This window comes from Scyliorhinus canicula, chromosome 7 (assembly GCF_902713615.1).
Source record: "Scyliorhinus canicula chromosome 7, sScyCan1.1, whole genome shotgun sequence".
Taxonomy (NCBI): Eukaryota; Metazoa; Chordata; class Chondrichthyes; order Carcharhiniformes; family Scyliorhinidae; genus Scyliorhinus; species Scyliorhinus canicula.
In genome coordinates this window covers 43,120,273-43,147,362 of record NC_052152.1, presented here as the reverse complement: position 1 = coordinate 43,147,362, position 27,090 = coordinate 43,120,273, and the positions used below count along the sequence as shown (strand labels likewise).

The 27,090-nt window shown below is 46.9% G+C and overlaps 1 protein-coding gene across 1 annotated transcript in view; it reads left to right on the top strand.

Annotated features, from left to right (window-relative positions):
* The first annotated feature begins 12,640 nt into the window (after nt 1-12,640).
* tmprss7 (transmembrane serine protease 7) overlaps nt 12,641-27,090 on the top strand; it is a 125,483-nt gene continuing 111,033 nt past the window's right edge. Inside the window, exon 1 of the mRNA XM_038801875.1 lies at nt 12,641-12,714. Within this exon, the coding sequence (XP_038657803.1) occupies nt 12,709-12,714 (6 nt within the window). The 5' untranslated portion in view covers nt 12,641-12,708. The remainder of the gene's footprint in view (nt 12,715-27,090) is intronic.

Here is a 27,090-nt window from a genome sequence, read left to right as displayed (position 1 = left end):
TTTGTATGTCATGATTAGTGTTTCAATCTTGAGGGTGGGGAGTGTAATACAAAGACTTGACACCTCAGTTGTTGCCCCAGTTGAATTATCAGCTCTGAAACCTCTAGCTTCATTAGAATGGGCACAAATGTTCCTGGGGCAAATGGCAGACGATTCCCAGTTATGAATTGTGCCTGAATTACAATTTGATATTTTAGTTCTGCGCTCTGGAAGTCCAGGAGAATGAGCAACTAGCTGTTTGTTTGAGAACATTTGAATGGGATTGACTGGATTTCTCTATGCGGAGTAGTCATGGCTGTGATGGGATGAATGGCTTCCTTCTCTACCATGATAATTCTATGCCTCAAACTTTGCCTCAAGCTCCCATGTTTGGTGAGAAGTGAGGAAACAGGGAGGAAATGACCAAATGAAAAGGGAGGAAAAAGCTGTCTTGAGTGTGAAATTGTATTTGGCCGTGTGGAGTTTGCACATTCTCCCCCGTGTTTGCATTTGTTTTGTCACCACATCCTAAAGATGTGCAGTGTAGGTGGGTTGGCCATGCTAAATTGCCCCTTAATTGAAAAAAATGAATTGGACACTGTAAATTTTTTTTAAAAAGCAATTGTATTCTGGTGTACTACTCGCAGTACCAAGTGGTACATGTGAAATGAAATGAAAATCACTTATTGTCACAAGTAGGCTTCAAATGAAGTTACTATGAAAAGCCCCTAGTCGCCACATTCCGGTGCTTGTTCGGGGAGGCTAGTACGGGAATTGAACCCGCGCTGCTGACCTGCCTTGGTCTGCTTTAAAAGCCAGCTATTTAGTCCTGTGCTAAACCAGCCCCTATGTGCAAATATAATTTTTTGGGTACTGTCAGGGCACTTATTAGTTGGTTGCTTTCTTCTGGCAAGAGGGAGCACATATATTACTGTGGTTTATGCAAAATATCATGTAAAAGACAGTTTTTCTCTGTAACTAGTGACGGTTAGCACTGCTACTTCACAGCGCCAGGGACCCAGGTTCAAGCTTGGCCTTGGGTGTCTTAAATGTGTGAAGTTTGCACATTCCACCCGTGTCTGTGTGGGTTTCTTGCAGTGCAGAAGGAGGCCATTCAGCTTGAGTGTCTGCACTGACCCTCCAAAAGAGCACCCTACCTATGCCCACTTCCCTGCCTAATCCTCATAACCCTATCTCCATAACCCCACTGATGCATAGCTGCAGGCTCCTGGTGTCGATACAGGCGCCGGTTCGGTCGCCGGTGACTCCGGGAGCGTGTAGACCTCATCTTCATCCCCGGGTGGGACCAAGGGGAGGACGGATCGTCCTGGAGCGGGGGCTGTGGGGGGGTGGTGCCGGGGCAGGTGGAGGGGGCTGGAACCAGCTGGTGCCAGGTCCCTGAGGGAGATAGGTTTGGCGGCTTTCGGGGTACGCCGGCGTACTGCGGGTTTGCGTGGAGTAGCTGTACCCTCTCAACCAACGGGTCTGCCTTGTGGAGCCGCATGTGCTTGTGGAGGAGAATAGGTCCTGGAGCTGCTAGCCACTTTGGGAGCGAAACCCTGGAGGTGGACTTCCTGGGGAAGGCTAGGAGACATTCATGAGGGGTTTTGTTAGTTGCCGTAGCAATCGGATGGAGTGGAGGGCATCGGGGAGGACCCCCTGCCAGCAGGAGACCGGGAGATTTTTTAGACTGCAAGGCCAGCTGGATGGCCTTCCAGACCGTACCGTTCTCCCTCTCCACCTGCCCGTTTCCCCAGGGGTTGTAGCTGGTCGTCCTGCTCAAGGCAATGCCCCTGCTGAGCAGGAATTGACGCAGCTCATAACTCATAAAGGAGGATCCCCAGTCGCTGTGGACGTAAGTGGGGAAACCGAACAGAGAAGATGCGAGTGAGGGTTTTGATGGCCATGGCAGATGTCATATCGGGGCATAGGATGGCGAAAGGGAATCTGGAGTATTCGCCGACCACATTAAGGAAGTAATTTTCGGTGGAGGGGAGGGGCCCTTTGAAATCCATGCTGAGGCGTTCAAAGGGGCGAGAGGCCTTCACCAGGTGCGCTGTGTCTGGCCAGTAGAAGTGCAGTTTGCACTCCTCGCAGACCTGGCAGTCTTTGGTGACCGCCCTGACTTCCACAATGTGCTAGAGTAGGTTGTGGGCCTTATGAAGTGCAAGAACCAGGTGACTCCTGGGTGACAGAGAATATTGTGTAGGGCCCAGGGTCTGTCCACTTGTGCGCTGGCACATGTACCTCAGGCTAGGGCATCGTGGGCTCGTTGAGCTTACCGGGGTGATACAAATTCTCATAATTGTAGGTGGAGAGCTCGATCCTCCACCAAGATTTTATCACTTTTGATCTTGCCCCGCTGTGTGTTATTGAACGTGAAGGCAACTGACCGTTGGTGGGCAGCACGGTGGCACAGTGGTTAGCATTGCTCCCTACGGCGCTGAGGACCCGGGTTCGAATCCCGGCCCTGGGTCACTGTCTGTGAGGAGCTTGCACATTCTCCCCGTGTCTGCGTGGGTTTCACCCCCACAACCCAAAGATGTGCAGGTTAGGTGGATTGGCCACACTAAATTGCCCCTTAATTGGAAAAAATAATTGGGTACTCTAAATTTTAAAAAAAAAACTGACCGTTGGTCAGTGAAGAGTGAATCTCCTGCTGGCCAGGCAATGCCTCCAATGCCGCACAGCTTCTACGATGGCTTGGGCTTCCTTGTCAATGGAAGAGTACCAAACTTCAGAGGCATGGAGTGTGTGTGAAAAGAATGCCACGGGTCTGCTGGCCTGGTTGAGGGTGGCAGCCAGAGCGACGTCTGATACATCGCTCTCGACTTGGGAGCGTCTCATCGACCACTTGCATCGTGGCCTTGGGGATGTCTGCCTTGATATGGTTGAAGGCCTGGTAAGCCTTGGCCATCAGTGGGGAAAGTGGTGGAGTGAATGAGTGGGCGGACCTTGTCCGCATAGTTGGGCGTAATATGAGAAGAACCCCAGGCATTGTTTGAGGGCCTTGGGGGAGGGGGAAGTTTCAGGAGGGGGCGCATGTGATCGGGGTCGGACCCTAGAACTCCATTTTGCACCACATAGCCGAGGATGGCTAAGCGGTTGGTGCTGAACACGCACTTCTCCTTGTTGTATGTAACGTGCAGGAGTTTGGCGGTATGGAGGAATTTGGAAAGGTTAGCATCGTGGTCCTGCTGGTCGTGGCCGCAGATGGTGACGTTATCCAGGTATGGGAAGGTAGCCCACAGTCCGTACCGGTCAACCATTCGGTCCATCTCCCGTTGGAAGACCGAGACCCCAATAGTGACGCCGAAGGGAACCCTAAGGAAGTGGTAAAGGCGGTTGTCTGCTTCGAACGCAGTGTATGGGCGGTCCTCCTTGTGGATGGGGAGCTGGTGGTAGGCAGATTTCAGGTCCACTGTCGAGAAGACCCGGTACTATGCAATCTGATTGACCATATCAGATATGCGTGGGAGGGAGTACGCGTCGAGCTGCATGTACCGATTGATGGTCTGGCTGTAGTCAATGACCATCCTGTGTTTCTCCCCAGTCTTCACAACTAGCACTTGGGCTCTCCAGGGGCTGTTGTTGGCCTCGATGATGCCTTCCCGCTGGACCTCAGACCTGATTTGGAGGGGGGGGGGGGGGGCGCTGTGCGGTCGGGGGCATACGCTTGTACATTACGACATTACGGGAGGCGACCGTTAGTGAGATCGCGAGTTAATGAAATGAAAATCGCTTATTGTCACCCGTAGGCTTCAATGAAGTTACTGTGAAAAGCCCCTAGTTGCCACATTCCAGCGCTTATCCGGGGAGGTTGGTATGGGAATCGAACCGTGCTGCTGGCCTGCTTGGTCTGCTTTAAAAGCCAGCGATTTAGCCCAGTGAGCTAAACCAGCCCCACTGGTACTCGCTGGTACGCCTTCTAAAAGGCGCTGGCGGATGTACGCCGACCCTATGCCTGTAACAAAAGCGTCCCTGATTAGGAGTTCAGTATGTTCAACGGCCTGGCAATCGCAGTCCCTCGTCAGGGTGTGCAGGGCATGGCAGAAATCTTCCACAGACTCACCGGGGACTTGCCGGGTGGACAGGAGTTGCCTGGCATGGAGTTTGTTGATCGGCCGGGTGTAGTTCTCTTTCAGAAGCGCCATGGCCTCAGCGTAGGTGGGTGCGTCCCGGACAAGCGGAAAAATATCGGAGCTCACCCGCGTGTGCAGGATCTGGAGTTTCTGTGCTTCTGAGGGTTGTTCTGTCGCTGATCCGATGTAAGCTTCAATGCAAGCTAGCCAGTGGGCGAAGGCCGACTTGGCGCTGTCTGCTTGAGACTGCAGCTGCAGGCGTCTGGCTTGATGCGGAGATTCATCGTTGTAAAATCTCTGCTTAATAAATGTTATAAATTGATGCACTATCAATTATGATGAGACGATTGTAGAGAGTAATCGAGGCTTTATTAAGCAGAGATGAAATGAAATGAAAAGATGTGTAGCCTCCTGCAGCTGCTGCCAAAATGGCTGCAGCTCGGTGAGCGCACACATTTATACTCCGCCTACTGGGCGGAGCCAGAAGGCAAGGATCTACCCCCCCCCCCCCAAGTACCTGTAGTACAGGAGCCTTACCGTAATACATCTCATGTATGTGATATATACAAACAGTGGTGACTACCACACCCACCTAATCTGCACACGCTTTGGACTGTCGGAGGAAACCCATACAGACATGGAACATGCAAGCCCAACAGTCACCCAAGGCTGGAATTGAACACCGGTCCTTGAGCTGTGAGGCAGCAATGCTTGCCACCATGCCACCCTTCTGACAGTAGGCTCTCTTATGGTGTTCAGAGCTTCCTTAGTGAGTGTTCTCCCAATAGCAGAACTTGGGGTAGTGTTTCACCTGTCTCATCTGTTTGCACATGACTACCTCCCTTACTTTTGTTTTCATTGGAACAATTTTCTTTGCTGATGGACCTGTTGCGATTCTGATCCCTTCATATTTGTGCTTGGCAGTCCCTGTGCCAAGACATCTGGGTATCTGACAAAGTTATAGCCAATAGATATTGGTACACTGCCTAGCCGCCTGCTGAACTTTACTTTGAGTGCTTCTTAGTGCATTCGGAGTTGTCTTGCTCAGCTCTCTTAAAGACTGCTTAGTGTCAGTGACCAGTTTTGTCACACTGATGTTAGCTTGAAATCAGTCAGTATTTTTCTGCCGCTGTTGCCCACATGTAATTAATCAGTGAGGCTAAAACATCTGTACCCACTCCTGTCAGCAGCTCCAACATTCCCCCAAGTATGCCTCCAGGGGACCTGGCTTCAGTTCCGCATGCAGAATCTCGGACATGGTCCTGAACAATAACTCCCAATATTTCTCCAACTTTGGGCAGGGCCAGGACATATGGACATGATTGGCTGTGCCCATCACAACTATTCCCCCATCCCCCCTCTCTTTTTTTCTCCCCCCCCCCCCCCCCCCAACCACCAAATCAACAGCACCTCCACCAACAAGTAGGACAACAGTGCCACAGTGAAGCTTGGGGAAACCTTTCTTGAAAAAACTCTGTACCTGCATATACCTGAAGCCCCCTCACACTGGAGCCCATGCTTCACCCCCAGTTCCTCGACTTCTGAATTGCTTCTCCAGAAACACATTCTTCAGCTATTTTTTTTTTTACCTCTTTCTCCTCCTGGCGAATTACCTACTGCCAAGTAATTTCTGTCTCTTTTCATTTATCTGTGGTGAATGTATTGTATCAACCATTCACCATGTATGTTACTGTATCATGCTGTTACCCATGTGGGCTCCACCTATGGACCATTGTACGATATTACATGGCATGTATCAGGTTAGTTCCCTTGTGGGCTCCTCCCCTTGAGGGGAGGTATAAAGAGCAGCTGCCCTGTAGGCGGCTCTCACTAGCAGAGCAGTCGCAGGCAGGCACTGTTCTAGTTGATTAAAGCCGCAGTTTACATCTACTCTGATTTTGAAATCTCACCATTATTCTTAGAATTCCCCAATACCAAAATGGTGTAACTACATTCTAAATGGTGAACAGGGATTCTCATTCCTTGACTCCGATGCAGGCTTCAGTGGGTGCTATTCAGGTCAAACTATATTTTCAAGTTATCCCCTGGTATAACCCATACCTTCACTGAAGATTTTATCTACTTGCCACTTAGTAGCATGGATGTCCTGGGTCCTGCATTGCTAAGTAAGTAAAGTAGACTAGGAATAACCACTATTTCAGGTTAAATTAAGTTATTTTATTATTATATTTTTTCTTTTAAAAGCTGAAATCACTTTCTTTACAGAAAGGTAAAAAGATCTTGCTTCTGGATCCTTCTGGTTGGTTGAAGGGACCTTCAGGCCCACCTTGACAATCTATCTTCTTTCAAGTCTGGTCGTCTTGGAATGTATTCACTGGTTAGCTCCGTTGCTGTGTCTTGTCGATCCCCTGTACTGAGCTATAAGAGCTGGCTCTGCTAGCTATCTCTCGGCTGACTCTGACTCCTATTTAAATTCTAGTCTTCCTTTAGATGTATAGCTGTTTAAGCTCGGCTGCTTGTCTTGTCTTTCCCATGACCGAGCTGTGAGAGCTGAATATGCTTCTCTCCTCTCTCATCTCTGAGTTCTCCTCTTCTGCTGCTGCTCCATGGGTTTATATACTCTTTCTAATAGTTATCAAGTTTTTATTACCTTATTGTTAATTAACTTATTTCACTTAAAAAGTGATCTTTGATCTAAACATTCTAATACAACTAAGTATTCATTTTGGGCATAACCTCGCCTCTCAGATCTGACTACATTGTCCTTTGATGTTCAAAGTTCCTTTGTGATATTCAAAAATGCTTTGGTTTCAATAGGTGTTACTTTTCATTCCTGCCATCATTTCAATAGTTTAATTTTTCAGTTGTCCCCAGCTCATAACTTTGCCTTTGATTTTGACTTTAAATTATGTTTCTCGTAGACAGGTTGTCTCCAATTTTCTTTTAATTTACTTGGTATTAGTAGAATTTCACACTTAGAATTGACACCAAATTCAACTGAACATCATCCATCCTTTCCAGCTGTTTACTAAGAGAGTTAATTTCAATGAAGGTGTGAAACCTTTGCTTTTAGCTGGATGCTAAAATTTCACTTGGTTATGACTTGAAAGACCTGCCTGTTTTAAACATTTGTCACTTAATTCAACTGAAACCTTCAGCCATGCTTTTCCAGATGCTTCCTAAAATAGTTACTTTCAATGAAGGTGTGAGCCATTGTTTTGGCTTAATCCAAGAATCCTGTGTGTTTGCTAATCCTGCTTGTGAGAAAGAATTTGCATTTTATAATCCTGCTCTTTGCAGCTATTATTAACCCTTCATGGGATCTTTCCCTGTATCCTCTCAGATTTCTCTCCGACCAGATATTGCCAGACTTCCATGTTTCAAATGACACATTTTTCTGTATTTTCAACAACAACTCTCTGTTTCGCGTTAATTGATGATCGCATCATGATCTTTCCCAGACCATCAAATATGAGGCAGAAGGGCCATGTCTCCTGTCCATGTGCATATTAAAATACCCCAGTGTGGAAAGATGTTCTGGGTTGGGGATTCTGCTGAGTATCAAACTCCTCCAAGAACTGGCCTCTGCAGTGAAGCACAATATAGGAGTGTAGATACTGGGCCTGTTTGAGTTGAGGTGGATGGAGAGAACAGATGGTGAACCATTTGTGAGAGGGTTCTATCAGAGTAGTGAGTCCCTTACAGTGAAGTCTATACCTTGCTCACTTGTTTCCTTTGAACTTTCCCCTGAATCTCTACAGTGCAGAAGGAGGCCATTCGGTTCATCAGGCCTGCCCCAGCCCTCTGAAAGTGCACCACAATCCCATAACCCCACCTAATCTGTGTTTTGTCATGCTCTTGACGTAGCATAAGCTGCTTCCTTGATGTACACTCTGACAAAGGAAGTTTCAGACTTGGAGATAGCTTTAACACATTTATTAAACTGTTAATGATTCTCCTACTTGGATTCGACTCCCCTGTTAATCCTGCTATAGCTACTCAGACTGAGGAACCAGTCTGCTACAATCCACGTGGTAGGTGTGATGTGTTCAATCAATCCTGTGTACTCACTAAGTGTCTCCACTGGAAAGAGGAAGATCATGTGTGCTGTGTCCTTTTTATATGGGTTGGTGTAATGCCCTCCTGTCGTAGTGTCACCTCTGTGTGTCTTGAATGCCCATTGGTCGTGTCCTATCTTACTGACCTATTGGTTGAATGTCTGTGTGTCATGTCTCTGGTGCTCCCTCTAGTGTCTAGCTAGTCTACGTGTATTTACATTAACCCCTTGTGTATTTACAGTGATGCATATCACCACAACCTGGACACTTATGGGGCAATTTTCTTGGCGAATCCACCTAACCGGCACCTCTTTGGACTGAGAGGAAACCGGAGCACCCGGAGGGAACCCACGCAGACACTGGGAGAAAGTGAAAATTCTACACTGATAATTACCCAAGGCTAGAATTGAATGCGGGTCCCTGGTGCTGTGAGGTAACAGTGCTAGCCACTGCCACCCTGGCATATAATGCCTTTCTTTCCGTGATCTCTCAGCATGCTTGGTCACTCTATCAAGATCTGCCTATATTGTGACTTGCTAGCCAATAATACACAACAGGCATCTATCAATCCAGTACACCAGAGTTGACTTTTTTGGTTTTGTTTTCCTGGTGTGATAGATTCCATCCACTTGTTGAGAAGACACTTAAGCTACAAGCATTCATTAAAGCAGTTGTTCTGTAGCAGTTCAGGGGCTGGAGATGGGCAGTAGCTGACCAGTGGGACTAATTAGATTTCACTGTTCAGAGACAGCATATATCACCTTTCTCCCCACCAATCGAATTGAACTTGTCTATCTGAACTGCTCTCTCCTGTGTTAATGCAGTGAAAGAGGACACTCCAGTTTCACATTGCTGCTAGCCAGTGCTGTAAACTGGTCAGCAAGCTGTTAACTAATCTCTTCATCCATGTACTCGACACATCACATCATCCTGCTGGGACACTTGAAAATAACTGAAATTTCATCACTCAAGTTAATTTATTAAATATACAAAGCAACTGTGCATTGTACAAAGTTGCCTGAAATGTATATGCACATTGTATTTAAGTAACTTTATTCTCTTTTACATGTAAACCTGTTTTGAAAATCCACAGTGCTGTTATACCTTTGAGGTTTCTGCATGTGTTGAAGTTTTGCAGTATCACCAAATATGTATGATTTTAAGCTACATAAAGTGAACTGAGTTGATAGGAGGATTTACATTATTTTGTTGATGTGATTCTACAATCAATCAAAAAGTATGGTGCAAAATATAAAATATGGCACAAACGGGTATATTTTTTATGTTGGGCATCATTGATCACTTTTTTTTTCTCCTCCCCATAAATGATTGAACTCTGATAGATGAGTGTTGCAGAGAACTATTTCTACTGACTAATATTGTAATCAAAGGGTTGGTTACTGCCATAGTAGCCACATCTGTTCCCGAAAAGAAACATTATGCTCTCGGCAGGTGCACACTCCATTTGTGCTTTGTCGGATGGCTCTTGACCCTTTTTAGAGATTAGAATTTTTTAAAAATCCAAATGCATCAAGGAATTTAATGGAATAAAAACAGAAGATTTTGAAAATACTCAGTAGGGTTAGACAAGCATCTGTGAAAAGTAATTTAAATGGATTGTTTTAATTCAAGAATTTTATTTAGGAAGACTTTTATTTTGCAGTTGCACATATTGAATAGTTCTAATGACCTGAATCTGTTTTAAGAGAACGTAGTCACTGCTTTGCACATTTTGTTAGTCTAAATTAAGCAATGTCCTGTTTATAAGGTATCCTATCATAGAGCTTTCAGTTTTGACTAGACTGTTTTGCGGCTTTGAAATTCTTTACTACAATGTCACCTTTTGATCCAATGAACATAAAACGTCAAAAATGTGCTTGTGTAATATTACATAAAATATATTGGCTGCAAATATTTTATGTATGTTTTGCAATGCAATATTTCACAATGCATAATTGGAATATCTAGTGATTTTAACGAGGGCATTGTGAATGCACAACTATATCCAGCCTCTCTCTAAAACACACGTTCGGTTGAATAGAATGGTGAAATTGTGCTGTGAATTACAACATATGCTGCAGGATCAATACTTTGTGTTCAAACTCAGCCAGGCCAGATGGCATGTAAATCCCTTCATTTTAAATTCTAAATGGTGTATTTGCAAGGAAATACTGCCCTTTCACAACTGATGATTAAAATATAGAGATGGTGCAGACAGTTGGGACGGAAATTAACTGTCCAAAGGCAATTGTCTAATTTGAGTATTTGCTCTGAGCTGGCTGCGTAAAGCTTTGTATTGAAGGCCAGATGCCGGTTTAGCTGAAACTCTGATGATTCATGAGCTTCCCTTCACCACCGGCAGATGTGCTCCAACCGTCCCTTTCACCAGTCCACTAGGGATCAGCTGCATTTGTCATTTGATCTCTCCTGGCCTCGGGTGACAGTGTGCAAGTGTATTGATTGCAGATGCATGATCCATCATTTGGATAATGCTTTTCTGTCCCAAAGGTACCTTTTTTTTTAGGAAAAATATATTTTAGTTGAAGCTCCAGACATTTGGAATTATGTAAAATGAGGCTTTGGTGATGCGATTTGATTGAAGGCACAACCTAAATCATGGTTATGGGAAGTTAATTAAGTGGAATAAAAGCAAATTGGTCAATTTGGGTATTCATTCCTAGTGAGTGTCATGTCCAGAAGAGGCATAGCACTCATTCTGAGTTAATGTAACTGTTCATACGTCCTCCAAAGATGCACCTTGGTTTGCATTGTCTCTGCCAGGTCTCTAATACCACAGCCCTTCCTTCACAGCTCTGAATTCAGTCCAGTGAAAAATGTCCAATAAATAAAAGGATGTTTAATACAGATTAAAGAACCATCATATTTTAAAACTGATCAAATTTGACCTCATAGCCTGGATTCCCTGCCGGCGGGGGTGCTCCGTTTTGTCGGATTCCCGACGGCATGAGGATGCCTCACCAGCCGGCGTAAGGGAGCATCACGCCGGCGGGGTGAAACAGAAATGTGGCGCAGCGGGACGGAGAATCCAGCCCCAGGTTTTTGCAACTTACTGCCATTTCTAACAGTAACAGTGTGCGCACGTGTGTGTCCGTTGGTAATGACTTGTACCGTGGAAATCTTGAATAGACAAGTACTTTACAAAACACTTTTTTTTCTCTCAAGTATAATTTGCTGGATTAAACAAGTGGATTATTACAAATTGTGGTAGGCTCAAATGTGCAATAAATGAATTTTATTGAATTAAAATATGACCCTTTGAGCCTAATATGATCTTGGGCTTATTTTTTTCTGCTTTTTTTCCCCCTTATCTATCTGCCCCCCGCCCCCACCATCTGAATTTCCTGGGATCAAGCAAGCCTATTTGCAAGTAAGATATTCGTTGGAGTCTAATGTTCATATGCAGGTGGGTTCTTAAGCACTGAATATCAAATAAGTACCAAAACTGGTCCATAATTGTACGTATAGATAGAGATGTCAGATGATTTATACCATCATTTTGGTACCAAATGCTACTTCACCAATAGGTGGCAATGCTGCACCACAATGTTCTCGTTGGAACGTAAAAGTCTTCATCTCATTGGTGCAAGACCAAGTAAATTTATATTCTGAAATATTCACTTTCCCAGATATTGGCATCTGAAACAAGACATTTCCAAACTATACTATAAATATTTGCACATATTCCTGGAATAAATATTTCTACTTCAAACTCAACCTGAATATCTGCTTGCTTAGCTGTTGGTCTGTATCGCATAGAAACAATTAATAATAACACCAAATATTCTGTATAGAGCTGCATTTTCTCGTTTCTGTGTTCCAGGCCTCCTGTCTAATCCCCAATGTATGGCTGTGGTTTTCTGTAGCCCTCTGTTAACTGTCTCCTGATTCACTTTATGCTAATCTATTTTGCTATCTTGGGTAACTCTGCTACTACCTAAAATGCATTCTTAGATTTACCTTAACTGAACAAATAGTTGTAAGGAAGTGTTGTACAGCACATTCTACAAATTACTATTTCAAGTTTATTCTGAATGAAGGAACATTTATGGCGATTTGTATACATCTGATATTCTATTTCCTAAGAGTTAGAAATGCACATCCTATCCCTGCAGACACTGGGAGATGTGTGATCAAACCCAAGAATAGACATGAAGGTAATGGGGATCAAAAGAGACAGGTTTCCAGTAAGGAACAAATGGATTTGTCACTTCCAGTATTAAGTACCTAAACTGTAGTATTTTCATATTTTAAATGCAGTAAATTGCATTAGTTGAGATGCAGTTAAATAGACATGTCTCTTTTTTAATAAATAGATTTACGTCATCATACCCATTTGTCCACAGTAGTTGGTAGCTTTTAATCAGTTATGACTATTGCTTCATCCAAATTCAAGAAGGAAAGTGAAGTAGAACTTCTGTGTAGCTGAATAGTTGGGAATAAAATAAACACCTACCCTGTCTGCTGTGTCAATATGTTCTTATTCTTTGCATACATGCTGCAATCATAATCAGGCAATGTTGCGTCTTTAAGCTAACGGTGCCAGTATGTTAGTGTGCATGTTGTAGGGAGCTAATGACCTGAGCCGTGGTTTCCCAGACTGCTGCCTAATGCAGGTTAGTACAAAAGCTCATTTGCAAAGTCAACTGACCACGTGCTAACTCTTGGAGTGGAATAGAATCAGTGCGGTTTTCTGTTTATTGTGAGCTGGCTTTCATCCATTCTAGAGCTGTTTAGGTCTGGTTCAATACCTGATGCGCCGTTTGGATGTTAGTGGCTTGCTTTGGAGGATGTACATGGTCCTGTTAGTGGCTTGCTTTGGAGGATGAACATGCTAATGAAACCTGAACCTTTTCTGAATGGTTACTGTAGTATCTTGGAATGATCTACGTCCTTCTTCCCTATGAATAATATCCTTCAGTAGTCCTTGACCTAAAGAGGTTGGAATAGGTGAAGGCTGCAAGGACAATCTTAATAATGAAATGTGCTCCTGGCAACAGTGGATCCTCTCAATTTTCTGTCGATTTTATTAAAAGTAGTGTTAATAAATATCTAATTTGCTTTAAACTAATCAATGTTGGCTGCTTCTGCCATTTTATATGTGTGTGCCTCTATTAGGGGATGTACAATAGTACCTGCTATTACAGGTTTGTCGGTAAGCCCCTGCCGGTTAGCTCCGCCCACAGGGAGCAGTATAAATATCCATGAGGTCTCCTGAGCTGCCATTTTACAGCTCCACTTGAGGGAATAACATCTCACGGTAATATAGCCTCTTTTGTACCGTTTCGTGTTTCTGTGTGCAATTGTTAGCGCATCACAGGGCTAGCTGCCTGTAAGGTGCATGTGGCCAATTAACAGCCTGGGAGGTAACATCCTGGTGGTATGGGCTGAGGGGAGGAAATGAGGCAATGCTTCATGCAAGTTTTTGAAGGCTGTCCAGTTTGCCTGCAGTCTCATCTGCAGCTGCAAACCAGCCTGTAGAGGGCGCCCCCTCCAGTGGTGATCCAGCTGCTGAAGACCTTTTAAATTCAAGAACTTGGGAGGCACCTCAAATTGAGGGTTTCTTTTACCTGAAATGTCAGCTGATTCAGTCCTGTGGAGTGGGGGCTCCTATTGGTTTGAGAGCATGCCTACTCTGGTCACTCTGTAGATGTTCATCAGTGGAAAGAGGCGGAGTGTGAGTGCCTTGTGCCTTTTATAGTGAGATACCACCCCTGAGTGTCCTGCCTGCTCATTGGTCATGTCCTGTTCTCTGTGTTCATTAGCTGGCTGTCTGTATATCATTATCTGCATCTCTGCATATCATGATACTCTGATCTCTTGCGGTGGGGTCCATAGAAGTGAGAGCCAATGTTGGCTGACACAAGTTGCCAGCAAATGGACTTGTTGGGTGAGGCAGCTGCACATGACTCGTGAGGTTCTCTGACGGCCGAGAAGAGCTATAGTTGTGCTTCCTGTGAATTGCAGACCTGGAGGTACTGAAGTTCAATCTCTGGGACAAGAGGGCATGCACAGGCAATCGCACATACTTTGAATGCGGACTCACAGGATCTGTTGCACTAATTGCTGGAGCAAATTTTATGGTTAAGTTTGTGATTTTTGTTTGTGCCAGTTATCTTGTGTGGCAGGAACAATAATGACCGTTGTATCACAGTTTCATTTGCAGATTGAGGACCAACTGAATTGAATTATGAGCGTTGAATAACAGGGAATGGCCAATTTGGAATGTTCAAAGCACAGACGGGCAATAACACTTTCATGAACATCTACATTAGGGTTTTTCAAGCTGCAGGTCGCGACCCACAGGCAGGTGTCAGGATGGTCGCCAAGTGACCGATCATGGCATTCCCGATCACGGGAGAATTGCCCGCTGGCCATGGCCAGCCTTTAAATAGAGCTATGCAATCTTTGGCCAGAAGCGACAGCAGAGAACAGGTACCCGCCTGGCACGTACACTGACGTCACGTGTCCTGTATGTCTGTGCTTTTGGCACAAAATCACAGAGGAGAGATTCTTCCATTTTCTTTTTTTAAAATTTAGAGTACCCAATTCATATTTTCCAATTAAGGGGCAATTTAGCATGGCCAGTCCACCTCGCCTGCACATCTTTGGGTTGTGGGGATGAAACCCACGCAGACACGGGGAGAATGTGCAAACTCCACACGGACAGTGACCCAGAGCCGGGATAGAACCTGGGACCTTGGCGCTGAGAGACAGCAGTGCTAACCGCTGCGCCACCGTGCTGTCCTCGTTCCTCCATTTTCTAATTGCGCGAAAGCAAGGCAACAGGACCGTGAAGAACTGAAATGGATTGTTTTAAACAAAGACAAAACTGAAATCGGGAACAAAACAATATAAAGATGATTTCTTGAGGTCTTGTCCTAACACAATTCAGGATCCAAAGTCAATATCTGTTCTATGCAGCGAAGCACTGGAAAATGAAACTTTAAAACCGTCAACTTCAAGGACATTTGAAGACGAGGCATGGTGAGTCTGAGGACAAACCTCTTGGATTTTTTTTTTTCAAAAGATGCAGCGAGAACGTAAATCAGCTGCAGACTTTAGCAGAAATGCACCATTGAACGACAAAGCAAGGGAGATCGTAAGAACTACGCAGGCTCACCTGTCACATTATAGGTAAGCGAAAATGACATGGACCACATAGATCGACCGATTGGTAAGTGGGTCCCAGGGGGAAAAAAATGTTCAAACTGATTAAATCATGACAGACATGAGTTTTAAAGTTTAAGTATTATTGTAAAGATATTTAAAATATTGTTGGGAAGTTTCCCAATAGGGACCCTTCTTTGGCAAGTGAAGTATTTTTAATCAATTCATTATAATGGACGAAACATTGGAAACAAAGCAGTTACTCAGCTAATGTTCTTTTGAAATGAAAATTACTACGGTGTCTCCTGCTCGATGTGCAGGTTTCAGAATAAGATGGTCGGGAGCCACCTACCTCTTTATGACAAAAGATGACTACTTTTATATTTAAAAGGAAACCCTTTGCTTGGTCCCTATGCATCGGACATGGGAGTATTTTAGGAGTGTGTGTGTTTTGGGAGGGGGGGGCACACAATCTGCAAATTTCAGTGCCTCTTGCATGTTAGGACAATTATTGTTTGAATACCATGAATTTGGTAAAACATCAACTGAGGTAGTAAAATGCTAGTTTCTAAATGACCTATCACGTTGAGATACCCTCAATTACGACTCAGGAGAGCAGATTGGTAATTCAGAGGCTTTAATTACCAGAGAACCAGACAGCTGCCGAGAAGTGTGGTCACAGCATGCTGCCCAGTGAGCATCACCTTTTATACAGTTTCCTGGGGGCGGAGCCAGAGGCGGAGTCCCCCAGGGTTCCAAGCCCGGTCTTAAAGGGCCAATGTATTAAAGACAAGGTACAGTTACAGCAGTTATACCGATACCATTCATCACATGCACCCCCTGTTTAAAAATAACACATAGTCCGTCGGGGGTGAAAGTGGAGTTATAAGTTCAGTCTTTTGGGTGGTCTGACTGTCCGTGCTGACCTTCGCTCCGGTGGTGGTGCCGTGGATACGGTCTGTTTCGGTGGTGGTATATCAGGGAGCACGGTTGACTGAGCCTTTGCCCGCTTTGGAGGGGGGGAGTATCTAGGGTGACTAGGGTGATTGGTGCCGGCGCCGGCTGGGGGGGAAGGGGGCGCTATGGGGGGGGCGCTGTCGGGGTCGGCAGTTGGTGCGGGGAGTGGAGCATCGGTAGGGGGGGGGGGGGGGGGGGGGGGAGGGTCGGTGGGGAAGCCAGCGGGTGCCAGGTCTCGCAGGGAGACGGTGTCCTGCCTGCCGTCGGGGTGCTCGACGTAGGTGTATTGAGGGTTTGCGTGTAGCAATTGGACCCTCTCGACTATCGGATCTGTTTTATGGCTCCTCACGTGTCTCCGGAGTAGAATTAGTCCTGGAGTCGTCAGCCAACGTGGAAGTGAGACCCCAGAGGTGGACTTCCGGGGGAAGACAAAAAAACGGTCGTGAGGGGTCTCGTTCGTGGCCGTACAGAGGAGCAACCTAATGGAATGTGGGGCATCGGGTAGGACCTCCTGCCAGCGGGCGATTGGGAGACTCCTTGACCGTAGGGCTAAAAGGACAGCCTTCCAAACTGTCGCATTCTCCCTCTCCACCTGCCGTTACCCCGAGGGTTATAGCTCATCGTTCTGCTCGAGGTGGTGCCCTTGCTGAGCAGATATCGACGCAGCTCATTGTTCATGAACGATGTACCCAGGTCGCTGTGGATATAAGCGGGGAAACCAAACAGTGTGAAGATGCTGTGCAGCGCCTTGATCACGGAGGCCGAGGTCATATCGGGGCAGGGGACAGCAAAAGGGAAGCGGGAGAACACATCCATAACGGTGAGGAAATAGATGTTGCGGTTGGTGGACGGGAGGGACCCTTTGAAGTCCACACTTAGTCGCTCAAAGGGCCCAGAGGCCTTTATCAGGCGGGCCCTGTCTGGTCGATAGAAGTGCGGTTAGCATTCCGCACAGATCTGGCATGCCTTAGTCATGGCCTTGACCTCCTCTGTGGAGTAAGGTAGGTTGCGGGACTTGATGAAATGGGCAAGCCAGGTGACCCCCGGGTGGCAGAGGTCATCGTGGATGGCTCTCAGGCGGTCTTTTTGCGCGTTGGCGCATGTCCGCCGGACAGGGCATCCGGGGACTCGTTGAGCTTCCCTGGGCGATATTTAATATCGTACGTATAGATGGAGAGCTCTATCCTCCACCTCAGAATTTTGTCATTCTTTATTTTGCTCCATTGTGCATTATCGAACATAAAGGTAACCGACCGTTGGTCGGTGACGAGGGTGAACCTCCTACCGGCTAGGTAGTGCCTCCAGTGCCGCACGGCCTCCACTATGGCTTGTGCCTCCTTCTCGACTGCAGAGTGCCGAATTTCCGAGGCGGTGAGGGTTCGGGAGAAGAACGCTACTGGTCTGTCCGCCTGGTTGAGGGTAGCAGCCAGGGCGACGTCTGATGCGTCGCTTTCTACCTGGAAGGGAATGGTTTCGTCAACCGCGTGCATTGCGGCCTTGATGATGCCGGCCTTGATACGGCTGAAAGCCGACTGGGCCTCAGCCGTCGGGGGAAAAACCGTGGTCTTAATGAGTGGGCGAGCTTTGTCCGCATATTTGGGGACCCACTAGGCGTAATAGGAGAAGAGCCCCAAGCACCATTTGAGTGCCTTGAGGCTACGGGGGAGGGGGAGTTCCTTAAGGGGACGCATGCGGTTGGGGTCTGGGCCTAGGACGCCGTTTTCCATGACATAGCCGAGGATGGCTAGCCAGGTTGTGTGGAACACGCATTTTTCTTTGTTATATGTGAGGTTGAGGACCCGGGCAGTCTGGAGGAACTTCCTCAGGTTTGCGTTGTGGTCCTGCTGGTCATGGCCGCAGATGGTGACGTTGTCCAAGTACGGGAAGGTAGCCCATAAACCGTACTGGTCCACCATTTGATCCATTGCCCTTTGGAAAACGGAGACTCCATTTGTGACACCAAAAAGGACCCTGAGAAAGTGAAACAGCCGACCAGCTGCTTCAAAGGCCGTGTAGGGGCGGTCCTCTGGGTGGATAGGGAGTTGATGATAGGCCGATTTTAGGTCGACCGTGGAGAATACCCGATATTTGGCGATTTGATTCACCATTTCCGCTATGCGGTGAAGTGGGTACGCATCGAGTTGCGTAAAGCGGTTTATGGTCTGGCTATAATCCACTACCATTCGTTGCTTTTCCCCCGAGTGGACTACCAATACTTGAGCCCTCCAAGGGCTGGTGCTGGCCTCTATGACCCCCTCTTTTAGTAGCCACTGAACCTCTGACTTGATAAAAGTCATGTCTTGGGCACTGTACTGCCGACTCCTGGTGGCGACGGGCTTACAGTCGGGAGTGAGGTTCGCGAAGAGGCGGGTGATGTGACCATCAATTCATAAGACACTTGATTGGAAGTGAACAGTGGTTTTAATAATCTTACAACAGACCCTGCCTGCGACGAGATGAACTGGCAGCAGGCTCACGACTGCAGAGCTTTATACGTCCGGTTAGTGGGAGGAGCCATGGGCGGAGCCAAGGGTGGAGCCCAGTACAAACTCCTCATCTCCCTCTATGTGCAGAGCTGCGCAACAGCTCGTATACAGAGCCCACAAGGACACAATACATATACTGGAACACAGTGTGAATTACTCGGTTTATAATTCACCACAGGGGGGTGGCGCAACATTGAGTGTCGCCAGGCTGCATACCGTGAGTGGGGGTAGGGGTCCGCCGAACTTCAGTGTCAGGCTCCGGTGGTTGAACTGGAAGTCCAGACCGAGCAGCAGGGGGGCGCAGAGGTGAGGGAGGAGGTAAAGTTTAAAGTGGGTGTATTCAGCGCCATGAATCGCGAGGTCCGCGACACACTACCCCGTGATTTGGACCAAATGGGATCCTGAAGCGATGGGGATAGTTTGGGAGGCGGGGTGGGTGCGTAGGGAGGAGCGCCTTACCGTGTCCGGATGAATAAAGCTCTCCGTTCTCCCGGAGTCTAATAGGCTGGGAGTGTCGTGGCCGTTGATTTGTACCCGCATCATTGCGTTCCGCAGGTGCTTTGGTCGCGATTGATCGCTCCTAGTTGCGGGTAGTCAGAGTCCTCGGTTGAGTCGGACTCACAAAATGGCCACCGGATGTCACAAAATGGCTGCCACCGTCGGTCGCACGTGTTGGGATTCGAAGATGGCCACCGCCAAGCTGGCCGCCCCCATGACTCACACGAGGTCGATGATGCATCGGAAGTAGGTGTGTCCAGCCACCGTGCGGCCGCGTTGCGGGGCCTGTGAGGCCGGGAGCTTGATTTCTGGGCCTGGTGAGACTTTTGTTTGCGGCCTTTAGGCCCAGCCAGGCAGACTTTTGCGAAGTGCCCCTTCTTCCCGCAGTCGTTGCAGATTGCAGAGCGGGCTGGGCAACGCTGACGTGGGTGCTGGCCTTGCCCACAGAAATAGCATGGGAAGCCCCCGTAGTGAGCGGATCACCGCGCGGCGCAGGCCTGTAGCGTGGCCGAGTCTGGTGGGGTTCACAAGGTCCGCAGAGTAGTTACGGAGGTTGCGATGGGCCGTTTCTAGACAAGAGGCGAGTGTTACCGTGCCTTGGAGGTCCTTTGCCCCGTCTTCTAGGAGCTGCTGCCGGATGTACGAGGAATTGATACCGGACACGAAAGCATCACGGATATGTAAGTTCATGTGGACTTCTGCCGTCACTTCTTTATGATTGCAGTTCCTCGCGAGCGCAGTGAGTCTTTCCACGTATTTGTCTAGCGTTTCCCCGGAGTGCTGGCAGCAGGTCGAGAGCAAATATCTGGCGTGTACCTCGTTTATCGTCTTTACGAAGCGCTTCTTTAGTATTTCGACCGCAGTTTCGTACGTTGTAGCGTTCTCGATAATGGAGGAGAGTCGGTGGCCCACACGGGCATGTAGTAAGCTCAGCTTGCGAGCGCCGTCGACTTCAGTCTCTGAAGAATTTAGATAGGCCTCAAAACACCGGAGCCAATATTTAAAAATTTCTGGGGCCTCCGGTGACCGAGCGTCTAGGTTGAGTTTCTCCGGCTTTAGAGCGCTGTCCATCTGGATGTTTCTGGTAATTACATTGAGATACCCTCAATTACGACTCGGGAGAGCAGATTGGTAATTCAAAGGCTTTAATTACCAGAGAACCGGACAGCTGCCGAGGAGTGTGCTCACAGCACGCTGCCCAGTAAGTATCACATTATATACAGTTTCCTGGGGGCGGAGCCAGAGGCGGAGTCCCCCAGGGTTTCAAGCCCGGTCTTAAAGGGCCAATGTATTAAAGACAAGGTACAGTTACAGCAGTTATACCGATACCATTCATCCCCCACATGCTGCAACAAACCATTTCCCCGATTAGTCACTTAATGCGGAAATATTACGAGGTTTGCTGTGCGTATTCTTCAATCTGAATTTAATGTCTGCGTGCATACTGCCTAGGCGTTGTTTAGTTTATGCTAATTCATTTCAAGAGCTGCGTCTAACTAAACCTTTGCCCTTTTGCTTTATTAGACTGCTATTGAGAATGGCCGCTATCCCTTTTGCTTGACTATTATTGCTATATCAAATTCCAATTAGATCATGAGCACTTTCACAGAATTGAACTATTTTGAACACATGCGATTTCATGTTCGGTGAAGCTTGAAATGAGTCTGTTATTGGATACTGACGGAGAAGGATGCCTCCAGACATCTGGAATTAATTGATGTTCTTGACAACCATGCAAGTTGAAGTTTTGTTACTTTAAAATAGTAGAATATGTAATGATTCACAAAGTAATGATTCACAAAGTAACAATGGGACTGTTGGTTGTTTTCCCATTTTGTGTCCCACAGCTGCTGTCAGTGCTGCTGGCCTCTCCAAGGAACCTTCAGTTAGAATTACCAGGATCCGTGGCCAGGTTTTCCTTTTCCTTTTCATTTAAAAAAAAAATGGCTTCCCCTACAGCAATCATTATCAACTAAGCACCAGCTACCCTCTTGTCATTAAAAAGCAAAATGAAAAAAAGTTTAGCCATTTGCTATATTTGCTGAATGATGTGGGTAAATTAGTTCCACACCTTGCTTAAAATATTTCTCTTGACAGCTCCTCTTGTGATTACAGATCCAACATCTGCCACATTGCGTCGGTATATTTTCTTACTAACGCAAGATGTTGGGAAGACAGATTATGTTAGACATTTAATTTTTTCTTTTAACACTTTTTATAGCTCATCTGTCCCCTTTGTTATTTCAACCATCCCTTTTCTTTTAAAAAGAAATTTAGTTTTTAAAAACATTTTTATTAACCTTTTCCAGGGTGTGATTCTCTGGAAATATTTCTAGGCATCGTAGTGAGTGGGAATTGCCGTGTGAATTGCTCTCCCGACAGAATCCATTGATGAATATTTAGATTCGGCTTTGCGGTCAACAACCACCTTTTAGAAACATTGCGTCTCAATTCAGGGCACACGCGTTTACTAAGACCACCAACTTAGTGCACCTGTGGCCATCACGTACCTACTGCCGCCTGATCAGCCACCATTCTTTCCACTAGGAAGCGGATCCTCCCATCGATTAAGATCGCTACTGTCCAGGTCCTACTATAGTAGAAGACCTGGCTCACCCAGCCTTTCCAAAGCCCGGTCGAGTCCAGCGCCCACAAATGGGTCTCCTGTACAAATACCACATCGGTTCCTAAATTCTTTAGGTGAAATAAAACTCCTGCCCTTTTCACAGGTCCCAATAACTAGTCTTGTTGGGGGCGTCTCACCCACCCCCCCCACCCCTGCCCCCGCTCTTTGTAGCCACCTGGCGTTGCCACGTCCCGATTACAAAATGGACACTTGCAGAGAATGAAGGGAAAAATGGACAATGCTGAGAAAGCAAGCAGGTGCAAGGTTTGTCTGTGGATTGGAGTTTGCAGCTCCCAGACAAGACCGATACTGCAAAGCCATTAGCATACTAATGAGCTATCTCTGGGGACAAAAGAGAAACATTTAAGCAAACGATACCAAAGCAGACACCCCGGCGCCAGAGGAGACTAAAACAAAGCAGGCCAACGGCCACCTAGGGCCCGCCCAGCGATCAGGGCAGCCACCCCTTTATTGAAGGAAATCAATACCAATGATTAGGATATGGTCCAATTAATTGGGGCCAAGTTCAAGGCCCGCCCAAAAGAGCGCGAAGCCCCTTTGGGGTATAAAAAGAAGCCCCCAAGCAAGAATCGTTCTTCTTGGCCTTGGCTCTCAGCAGCGAGAGACCTGCCTAGCAGCTGCACCAGACCAGTAAGTCCAAAGTCAACGCACGCTATGAGATAGGTGCTCCTAGCTACTATTCTATACAAGTTCGATGCCAGCAGCCTCCGAACCGGACAACGGCCATTGTTCCTCTGACTGAGTGGGTACCCGAAGCTAAGTATAAGCTTTTAGTAGTAGTGATAGTTTAGTCGGTAGAGTTTGTGCATGAGTATAATTGACTGTGTGTTGTATCCACCTGGGGTGGCCACGTCCCGATTCCAAAATGGATACTCGCAAAGAGTGCAGGGAAAAATGGACAGCACTAGAAAAACAAGCAGGTGCAAGGTTTCCTGTGGATTGGAACTTGCAGAACCCAGACAGAACTGAAACTACAAGCCATTAGCATAGTAATGAGCTATCTCCGGGGACAAAAAGAAACATTGAAACAATCGGTACCAGGACAGACTCCCCGGCGCCAGTGGAGGCTAAAACAAAGGCAGGCCAACGGTTACCTAGGGCCCACCCAACAATCAGGGAACAACCCCGTTATTGGAAAGAATCGATACAAACGATTGGGACATGGTCCAATGAATTGGGACCAAGTCCAGGGTCCACCCAGAAGGGCGCGAAACCCTGGGGGCTATAAAACAGAGTCCCCAAGGTCAGTTCGCTCTCTTACTCTTACTCCTCTTCGTCACCTACACCTTGGCATTTGGCTCTCGGCGACGAGAGGCCGGCAAACACCAGCCAAGTAAGTCTAAGGTCAACGCACGCTACGAGATAGACGCTCCTAGCTACTATTCCATACCAGTTCGAAGCCAGCAGTATCAGAACCGGACAACGGCCATTGTTCCTCTGACTGAGTGGGCACTCTAAGCTAAGTATAGGCCTTTAGTCGCAGTTGTAGTTTAGCGAGTAGAGTTTATGCATGAGTAATAATTGACTGTGTGTGTAAATAAATGTGCCTTGATTTCAAACTTACTAACTGGTGTATCGAGTCATTGATCAGTATTCGGTTTGAACCTTGTGGTGGTATCAGAAAGATACCTGGTGACTCTTGAGCAAAGGTAATTAAAACAGAGCAAATTAAGGGAAAGCATAACGAGCAACAGTGTAAATAAATGAGTATTGGTTTTGAACTAACTAACTGGTGTATCAAGTCTTTCATCAGTATTCGGGTTTGAACCTTGTGGCGGTATCGAAAGATACCTGAGCAAGCATAATTAGAATTAAGGACGGCGACCATATTAACCGCCATAAACAGAGCAAATTAAGGAGAGAGCATAATGAGCAACACCTTAAATCAGCTATTTCCACCCCAATGAGTCATCTCGTCCTCATTACGAATTCCTAGGTCCCAGGCCCATTTAAGATGGCCACCAACTCCCTCCCAAGGATGGGGCATAAAATCCCCTGGTCACTGTTAACTTTCTGCCCCCCACTGTAACCCAACCTAACCTACACATCTTTGGACTAAGGGGCAATTTAGCATGGCAAATCCACTGAACCTGCACATCTTTGGACTGTGGGAGGAAACCAAAGCACCCGGTGGAAACCCACGCAGACATGGGGAGAACGTGCAAACTCCACACACTGTCACCCAAGTCTGAAATTGAACCCAGGTCCCTGGTGCTGAGAGGTAACAGTGTTAACCAATCTGCCACTGTGCTGCCCTTCAGCCAGGTTTAAACCCAAGTCTTGATGTCAAGATATTCATCCATATTGAACTTCTGCATTATTTAAAAAAAAAATCTATTTTATTCCAAACATACAAACATATAACAAAACAGGTTACAGCAAATAAACACCCCGGGAAAATATACTTCCCAACAGTCAACGATACAGCCTGTACAGATTTTTTCCCTTTTTTCACCACTTTCCGACCCCCCCCCCCCCAAAAAAAAAACTGCATCAGGCTTATCCTTGCACAAGAGGAGGTCACTTTTACCCCATGCAATGCTTCACTCCATATTCCCCAATTGAACTCCCCTCCCAACTCTGCTTCCCATTTATCCATTATCTTCACCACCCGCTCGCCCCCCTGCTCCCCCAGCCACTGGTGTATGTCTGTCCCCAATTCTTCCCTTCCCTTCCACATCTGGAAGCAGTAGTCGCCCCAGCAGGGTGTACCCTGGCAACCTAGGGAACCCCCTCCAGACCTTTCGCGCAAAGTCCCTAACCTGCATGTACTTGAACTCTCTCCCCCTCGGCAGCTCTAACCTCTATCTTAGCTCCTCCAGAGTGGCGAACGCTTCCTGCAAATACAAATCCCTCACCTTGACCAGCCCCATTTTCCTCCACCTCCTGTATACACTATCCATCTTCTCTTCTCCCCCCCCCCCCCCCCCCCCCCCCCCCACACACACACACTCTGCTCAAAGAACATCTTGATTACAAGTGCCTTATTCATGAATGAATAGACATTGTGGAGGGAGGTGCAGCAGTGTGAGCTGATCACTGGCTGAATCTACAGAATCAGCACTGGTAGATTACCCTTGCTGGGCTAGAAGGCTAGCAAGACCGTGGGATGGAGCAGTTGTGGTTGCTGCTCATAAGGCGACAATGATGGACCCTCCAAAGGATGCTTAAAGAAGAACGCAGTGAGCTTATCGAAGGAGTTGAGACTAGGATGGACGCAGCTTAAGAGGTTCAAGAGATCAGACAATATATTTCAGACAGGGAGACATGATGTAGTGGTTTTCAGACAATTTATTAAGCAACAGAAATTATACTGAACAAAAGGTAGCCGATATTCTCGGTCAGGCAGTTCTGACTCTAGCAGCAAAAGCGGCTCGATACCTTTTTTTGCTGCTTTTCTTTCCCTTGTGGTCACCAACCCTGAGTCACAACCAAAACTCAAACATAAACAAACCATCCATGGTTAATTGAATTAACTTGAGCCATGCGGGCAGTTGTTACACATCTACAATTAACCCTTCATCAACCAAGAACTGATTTTTTAAAAAGGCACATAAAAAGGGATTTATAACCCACGCAAAGATGTAAAAAAGGGTCAAATTTTCGACAGAAAGTCGGAAGTGTATAGTTTGAGATTTGGGGAGCCAATTATCCAAGAGATGGGTGAAATAAAAGGGAGGCGTGAAGGTAGCAGAGGTTAGTCCAGGGAGATATAGAGAAAAGTTTAAAAATGGGAATAAAAAAGTGGGAACAGAAGTGATACATCATTAAATACAGGGAAAAATTTACATACATTCTACTTGTGGTGAATGTATAAATACTTTTAATTCACCAGTATACTGTGTTGCATTCTACCATGCTATTAACCCTGTGGGCTCCATCTATGGGCCACTGTGTGGCTTCACCCACAGGGGGAGATGTGGAGCATGTACAGGCTCCGCCCATGGCTCCGCCTCTTATAGGAAGTATAAGAGCAGCAGACCTGCAGGACCGCCTTCAGTAATGTACCAGTCGCAGGCAGGCAAAGTTGTAAGCTGATTAAAACCACTGTTTACTTCGACTCGAGTCTCCGAGTGAATTGATGGTCGCATCACTGCTCTTTATAAATTTGTCTCCCCCTGTGTACTAACTAGCATTGGTTTCAGTTTACCTCTAAACACTGTGCTCAATGAGCTACGGTGACTCTCAATTATGCTACACCTCATTTAAATTCTTTTTGTGAGGGCCACGAAGAATCCAGTGCGAGTTGGTAGAGTCAAAAAGAAAAGATCTTTATTTGCAACAATATTGCCACAGCTGCAGTAGTTCACCACTGCTTCCTACTCAAGCTGGTACCACACTGGTCAGCTCCATTAATACAGGTGCAACTGCTAATGATTTCCCCACCCCCCCCCTCATTGCAGGAGCTCGCACTCCACCTGAGCAGCTCATGCTCTGATGTGCAGGCGGGGAATCTGACTCTGAGCTCATGCTGCCTCTGCCAATAACCCTGTTTCTGGACCTGGTGTGGTCCTCTGCATGCTGCTGCCTTTTCTGGACTTTAAAGCCTGGACTACAGCAAGGGGGAATGGTGCTACAACCAGTTGAATGGAGGGAAAGGAGAATCAGTTGCTGCTGCCAGTTGCTTGCAGGGGAGAGGAGAGTGCTTACCTACAGTTGTCACGCCTGGGACTCGTACTTGTCATTGGCTGCCTTTCTGCTTGTTGGCTTGGAGTGTGGCGAGGAGCGGATCTTGGTTGGCCTGCTGTCGGGCTGAAAATGGAGTGGAATGGATTTGCTTTTGCAGTTTTAGACTGGATGGTGTCTGGAGACCAGATATCGAGACACAGAGCAGTAGGACAGTGGCCCAATTGACTATGTATACTGTTTGTACTGATGTTGATTGTATGTTTATTATTGTATTTTTGTTATGTATTGTTATTTGGGCTTAGCGCTGGGTGCTTGCCAGTTGTGGCCCTACTGCTTCTGTGCACTGGGCCCTTCCTGGTGCTAGTGAGGGGGAGGGGTTTTCTCTCTCGCTCTCTTTTCTGCCATGCCTGTATCAGTGTGTCCTTTTCCGGTGGTCAGTGCTGCTCGTTTGGCTGCCTTTCCACCGATGTGGGGCTGCAGTTTGGGCAGGGCGGCACTGTGTCCTCTTTCTGGTGGTCAGTGCTGCTCGTTTGGCTGCCTTTCCACCGATGTGGGGCTGTAGTTTGGGCAGGGCGGCACTGTGTCCTCTTTCTGGTGGTCTGTGCTGCTCGTTGGGTGCCTTTCTGTCAATGTTGGGGTACCGAGGGTGGTTGTGTGCTGGCTTG